This window comes from Pterocles gutturalis, unplaced genomic scaffold (assembly GCF_000699245.1).
Source record: "Pterocles gutturalis isolate BGI_N339 unplaced genomic scaffold, ASM69924v1 scaffold16978, whole genome shotgun sequence".
Taxonomy (NCBI): domain Eukaryota; kingdom Metazoa; phylum Chordata; class Aves; order Pterocliformes; family Pteroclidae; genus Pterocles; species Pterocles gutturalis.
In genome coordinates this window covers 1-7,235 of record NW_010123419.1, presented here as the reverse complement: position 1 = coordinate 7,235, position 7,235 = coordinate 1, and the positions used below count along the sequence as shown (strand labels likewise).

General features: G+C 36.5%; 1 protein-coding gene across 1 annotated transcript; it reads right to left on the bottom strand.

Moving 5' to 3' along the window:
- Positions 1-616: 616 nt before the first annotated feature.
- ACTR2 (ARP2 actin-related protein 2 homolog (yeast)) lies at positions 617-5,706 on the bottom strand (the record flags this gene model as incomplete). Its single annotated transcript, XM_010077898.1, has 5 exons — positions 617-2,114; positions 3,298-3,430; positions 3,838-3,983; positions 4,633-4,782; positions 5,570-5,706. Coding segments are annotated over 5 exons (737 nt in total), but the record flags the coding sequence as incomplete, so codon positions are not given.
- Between the last annotated feature and the right edge of the window lie 1,529 nt (positions 5,707-7,235).

The following is a 7,235-nucleotide window of genomic DNA, read 5'->3' as shown; positions in this document are numbered from 1 at the left end:
AAATCTAGTAACTGCTTAAGTGCATGCACTGAGGCATGACCGGCATGCCTGTAAGTTCATATTGTTCAAGTTAAGAGTAAATATAGCTGCAAAAAACCCCACCCACCTATAATTAAATGGTCATTACTAGCAATACTATAGTGACTGTCTTGTTATTAAAGAAATGCAGACATGGCTTCTGCCTGTTTGGCTTGCTCAGCCAAAAGGAAGCTGTCTGCTCTATTTAGAAAGAAAACAAATTTTAAGAATCCAAGGGAGTTTAGTATTTCCATGTTCCTGGGGTCAATTATTAATGAAAAGATCAAGACAAATGGCAAGTATATGAAAGCATATCTCGTACATTCCAAGGTTTGGAAGTCAAAAGCAGATCTTAACTTCTTTATGCTTAAATGTTATGGTAGGCTTGAAAAACCAGTAAGAAGTGATACAGTATTTCCATGAAAAGAAAAGTAGAACTAAGTCTAACTGGCATTTGTATGCAAGTAGGTTTTGCTATGCTTTATGTAAGGCAGATTTTATTGCAAAGATAGTTACCAGTCTGCTAGTAGGAAGAAAATACAGGCAACTATACTCAGAGAAGATGGCTGATAATTACTAGTGACAACTTCTATTTTTCAGAACAACTCAGCTTTAATGTACTTTCTGGAAACAGCATTTTCATCACTTGTTTTCACTTCCTTCCCCATCCCATGTAAAGTATCAAAAATCAAGACTGGACAAAATGAATTGTGGATATTTACCAAACAACATCTCATATTCCAATGTTATTTTTAACTGGAACAAATATAGGTCATTCTTTATAACCTACTGCCAGTGGTTGTTTATAAATATCTGCTTGCTGCAATAAACACTGGTCATTGAAATATTCATTTGCAGTAACTACTTGGCACTAGGTTAATATACTTGTAAAGTTTAATGGAAGTGCTTCTGATGTACGTACAAGCACTTAAACATCAGACTTTTAAAACTTAGTTTTGGGGTTATAATATCTATAGTTACAGTTTTCACAAGCATTTCTGAAAGTATTAAATCTCTTCATAAGTTTAGAGGCTCCTGTCTCAGCATATCTAAGCTTCTCAACAATTACAGAACAGTTAATTTAACATTCTTGCTTCCTATGCTGAGACAACACAGTACCAAAATTTAGCTATAAAAAGAGGCATTTTTGGTCAGACTGACCTCCAGCTGTCCCTTAACAGAAAAGCGATACAGCTCAAACCTGTCTCCTCCCTCCAGAAAAAGACACCTAAGGCCACAAATTTACATTTGCCAGTATATCAGGTGTTTCTCTGTGGCAACTGTGTACATGCCCACTTAGAGAAATACAGTATAAAAGCCCCTCCACCACCTTTAAGGATAAACCACCTCAGAAGACAGTTTAGGCAGCAGTGCATATGGAACCACATTACATTGAAACAGTGTGTTAAAGCCATTCCAGCTAAACTAGTTTCTAGCAATGTTTAATCAAAATTCCTAACTGCAGAAAGAAAAAAAATAATCTTAATGTAGAGAGAGGCAAAAAGATGCAAAGATAACCACCACAATGATCCAATAGCAAAAACTCCTGTTTAAACATTTTCTTATGCTAAAAAAGGCACACAACCCCTTGTGAACTAGAGACAAAAGCTAGCAGTACTACAGCAATAAACCCAGAAGAAAAAGCCTACCAGAATTACCCAATTGCCTACTGAGAGGGAACAATGAAGTAGACAGGCTGCTCTTTCTCTGTTTTGTTTGCAGGGAAGTGGTCAAATTTAATAGTCAAATTTAGCCACATTAAGAAACATTTAACAAAAGCTACCCCAAGAAACCAGAATAAAACCTGACCTTTGGGTCAAAAGGCCACAGACAGGCCTTTCCATAGCGTGTAGCTGAGTGAGTTCAGAGATTGGCAATGAAAGAAAAAAAAGCTTTAGACATGTGATGGGAACAAGCTTTGGGATTTATCGAACAGTCACACCAAGCTTCTCCAGCACACGCACTCCCTTTTCTTGGTATTCTTGTCGGGTCATCCAGAAGTTGTCTTTGTCTTTCATGATGTCTGCTAGAACTGCGCCACCCAAAAACACCATGTGCTTTCGACGAGGTGGATCTTCAATTCGGATCTTAAATTTCTATGAAAGAGTAAAGAAACTGTTACTAGGATTCTTGAAACAAAGCCTTTCAAAATAAAATTGTGCTTTTCACCAGAACAATGACATGGAAACTGTTTAGTAAGAATAATGCACGCAAAAAACTGAAATGCTAGCATACTTGCGCAACCAAGTAAAATAACTACTTTGCACTGGAAATTAGAGAGAGCTATTGACACTTTCCCCAAAATTATATTCTCAGTGTATCCACAAGAAGCCCAAGAATCAGAATACAAAATTAAAGATGCTATTTTTGCATTTCATGAACATGGTAAAGAGTGAAATACTTCCTAAGCTTCGATGGCTAAAATTATCAGAAGTCACCAGATCATCAAATCACAAAATATTTTCAAATTATACCAAGTTTCAGAAGAGCAGACAGAACAGATTTTAAATTTACATCATCTAGACCAGCTTAACTAATTATTACTCCCTTAAATTCTTCAATGCTAAAGCTCTAACTTCAAGAGCAAAAAATAGTAAAGTCAAAGCTATGTATGAAATATCGTTTTAGACTTAAAACATTCCATAGAATTGAGTCATTCTATATAGCTGCAAAAGATCTTTAGAGACACTATTAAGAACCAGGGAAGTTCAATTCAGTTCAACATTACAAACTCCACTCAAAGGAATTTTCTCTGTAAGTATCTCCTCCTTGAAAAGCAGAGAGCATTACAATGCCATGTTACCTCTGTAACATGTGTGACTGTTATCTGCCTATCACAGTAACTGATGAACAAGGGAAATCAATAGCCTTTTACTTTTGAATATTTCACTTCTAGTATTAATGAGAACTTTCAAAGGTTTAAAAAAATCACTTTTGCTCAATTATCACTTTCTAAGGCACTAACACTCATTAGCTTTGTTAAACCTAAGTTACAAATTGCGCCCCAGCATTTATCAGTCCATTTTAGATCCAAACTAACCCAAGACTTCAGGAACTACCTGCTACTAGCACGGACTAGAAGGTAGCTTTATTGCAAGTAAACACACACAAGCCACCTATATGAAAAACCGGGGTGTGAAGAACAGAGAGGCAGCAATTTTGCAAGTTGGATGGAGGGCCACCTGCAGCTTCTGTCATTTCTGACCACTTGGTTCCCTCTAGTGGGGATTCAGGATAAACCTCGGCCCCACATAAACAGAACAGCAACTCGGTACCTACCGAGAGTTTTTCCACATCTCCTTTCAGAACTCGCTCCAGGTAGAGCTGTTTAAGTTCCCGCTCCAGTCGTGAAGGCAGCCCAGGGTACATGGTGGACCCTCCAGACAGCACAATGTGCTTGTAGAATTCAGACCTGATCAAGAAAATACTCTTTCTAGTGTCATATTGTATACACTGTAGTACAAGTAGGTATGTACAGGGGGGTAAATACAAATCTAAAAACCGGTCACTACACTAAAACAGCTTTTGCATGAGTTTGGCAGAGTTGCTCCTGCTTTTCCAGGCATCCCAGAAAGCAGCATTTAAAAAAAAAAATACAGTGCTTTCAAGGTTTTATCCTTGGCTCGTTCATACCAAAATAGTCAAGTTTCCAGCCAACCTGTTAAACTCCAAGATCTCAGACTGAGCCCCACTCCCAGTATACACCCTCCCCCAGCAGTACACATATTAGCATCCAAAGCAAAAGATGGTATTTTGTTTGAACGCAGTCCTCGCATCACCCCACACCCCGACAGAGGATTTTAAGTGTTCTGCTCTTACCTGGTATCAATATCAGCAGCCTGGATGGTGTTAAACAGCAATTCAGCCACACCAACCCCCTCTACATTGATTAAGTGAGGCTGGAAGAGAGCCTCTGGTGCCTCAAACCGTTCTCCACCAACTTTGATAATCCTGCCATCTGGGAGCTAGTAAAGAAAAAACACCATTTAGAAGACTACTTTTAGCCACTTAAAAACTAAAGTAACCAACAGGAAATTACCTACATCACTCCCTAATGTTTTAAAACAGGAAATTGTTGATAATTGTCACCACTGCAAAAAATCATTCAGTACTACTGAAAGAAGATACAAATTCTTCAATCGTTATGCAATTTACTTAGAGACATCCGGGACAAGATACATTGATAATGACGTACCAAACATTTCCTTGCAATACAGCTCCTACTATCGACTTAAAAGATGATCTTACAGCATGAATAATGCTTTCCTGCAAGTTCTTTTCTTCTGTGTGTGATCACAGCAAGTTTCCACTAAGAGCAAGTTTACCATTCTCGTCACCAGATACCAGTCTCACATGTGTCACTACTAGATGGATGAAGCTGAAACAGTCTGACATGCTAGAGTAAATCTACTTTCTCTACAAGTTCCCATAATTTAACATTCAAATTTCAAGGATCTACAATGACAAAAATGGGTACAAAGTCTTATGGAAAATCTGTGAGGAAAAAAAAAGTGAGCTACTGCCAAGGAAAACGTAAAAGGAATCAAAGCTAAATGGTACCAGAATTTAAATCTATGAGATTTAGGACAAGAAAAGCCATCTGAAAATACTCACTGTGTAGGATTCAACTAGTACTGTGGTCTCTAATGCCAGTTTCTGCTCCTGTTCAATGTTGTATCCCACGTAGCATAGCTTTTCCTTGATCATGCGAACAGTCTCAAAATCAGCAGAATGGTTGAAAGCATACCCACGCAGTAAGAGGAGCTAGAGAGAACATATTAGGTTAGCAGTAAAATGAGAGGAACAGTCCAGATCTCTTTATCAGTAGTTGCGTACATTCAGACACGTATCTTTAAAAGTTTCTCTCTTTAACTGTAAAGGTAGTATTAAGTCAAATCTGTCACAGTGTATCCATTATTACTAGCAAAGTAGAATAGCAGCAGCATTACTCCAAGTGGGAAATTTTCTTTGTCGTTACAACTTTCAGTATAACTGTTACAAAGACAAGTGAAAGATAACCAAAATAATTACTAAATTTAGGACTTCACTTCAGAACACTCCAGTATTCCAGTTTAACCATAAGATTTGTCAATCCAGAATATTGCTTATATTTAAAAAAAACCCAACCAAATAGTCTAAAAACATACTGTCTTATTTCATAATAAGAATCACTACAGTACTTCCCACTGAAAAAAAGTCTTTATGAAAACAGATGAGTAGAGCTGATAGAATACAATTTTGTTTTCATTTTATATGTCAAGAAAGCCAACCTCGAGTTTTTCCTGCCCAAATATGGAACAAAACCCCTTCCTACAAGATTGCCACTAAAAAAATAATCAAGTCTCTGAATAATATCAGTAATATCACACATTATTTAGATGAGGAAACATAAGGATAGACCGAAGCAATACAGATAATACAGGAGTTCTCTATGTAATTAACATACGAATATTAAAGGAAAAATATATAGTGGTTTCTTGCTATCAAGGGATTTTAACTTGAACCAATGTACCACAGGCACCAGCCTCAACCTTAATTCTTCCCAGCTTACCTTAATGAGGTACCTAGTGATATCCCTTCCAGCGATATCTAACCGTCTGGTGAGATGAGGGAGAGAGAAACCTTCATAAACTGGGCAAATATGAGTCACACCATCTCCAGAGTCCACAACAACACCAGTCAACAAACCTAAAAGAATGGGAGAAAAAAAAAAATACAACTTTTATTAGCACCTTCATAAACAGAGCAGAATAGTAGCAAGATTAAGATAGTTTTCTCACTGTAATCTTAACACAACCTCTGCTCCCCCAGTCATTATTTTGGGAGAAGAACCGATTCAGCTGGGTTTTAAACTGAAGGGGTTTGTAATAATAAATGTTTTTTAGAAGTATTACCTCTACTTTTTCCTAGATGCTTATAACCCTACCATTCACAATTTTATCTGGTGTTTTGAGATCTTAAATTGCATTCTAATTAAAGAGAATATCTAAGATCATTAAATGCTTGTTGGGGCACAAATTCCTCCTCCGATTCAACTAAGTGCAACCTTATATTAATTTCTCAAATATGAAGAAACCGAGAGGTATTCAGGCCACAAGTTTACCCTGTTACAATTATTAGGACTTGTTTATTTTTGTTGGTATTCAAAAAGATCAAAACAATGCTTTCATAAGGTAGAGAATATTTCGACTATACAGCACATGTCTAATTTTTTTCCCACAGAAATAGTGTTAGGCTTAATCAGATCCACTTTCATAGACTCAAGAAATCAACTTGGTTGAAAAAAGTTTACCATAAAATCACTAAATTCTAACATGTAAAAAACTGAGATACTGTAAGTATATATAAACAGAAGTTTCTATACTTTGCTAACAAAATAAATAAGAAGCAAAGTTAATGGTGAAAGTCAATTAGAAAACAGTTTCTCACATGCTACCTAAAACAGGACAATATATTTTAAGGGAAGCCCTTAAAATAACGAAGGAACATTTAATATGTAATGGCAAGGTGCATTGGTTTGGCTATTGTAATTTGCTCAAGCTTTGTAAACAGAAGGCAAACAAATTGGTTATTTGCCTCGAATGAACCAAAGAACACACCTCAGTTCAGTCATGTGATCAGATCTTCAGGTTTATTAGCGAACTGGAATAACCACTAGGCAAACACAACCAGTCTTGCAATCAGACACACTCAGTAAGGAAGGAAATAGTCACAAGGGACTACACCTAACTCCAGAGACCGTTGTGAGGAATTGCCAAAGAATTTCCTAATTAGAAAGGTTTTGATAGATAAGCCACTTTGCCTTTAAAAGGCACAGGAGCACACAGAATTCCATGTAAAAGCAACAATTAGTCTAAAGAGAGTTTTAACAGAACAACAAAACGCAGTGCGCTAAAATGAGGCACATCTCTATGTAATTTTAGCCACTACTTCAATCTTTATGTAATATAAATAGGAATTTTTAAATGTCTTTGTTTTATTTTCAAAAGCAAATGTTCTATTTATACGCCGCTAAGTTTTTATATCTTAGAGGGTCTTCAGCTTTCTTTTACATGACAGTTTGGAGAAACACCATGGCCTGTTCTAAGTTGTTTTACCTTTTGTTATTCACAATGTAATTGAGCACTACACAGTAAAATACATGTACAATTACAGCAGAATTTAAGACTATATATTAGTCAGTTAAATACTTATCACAGAATCATAGAATGGTTTGG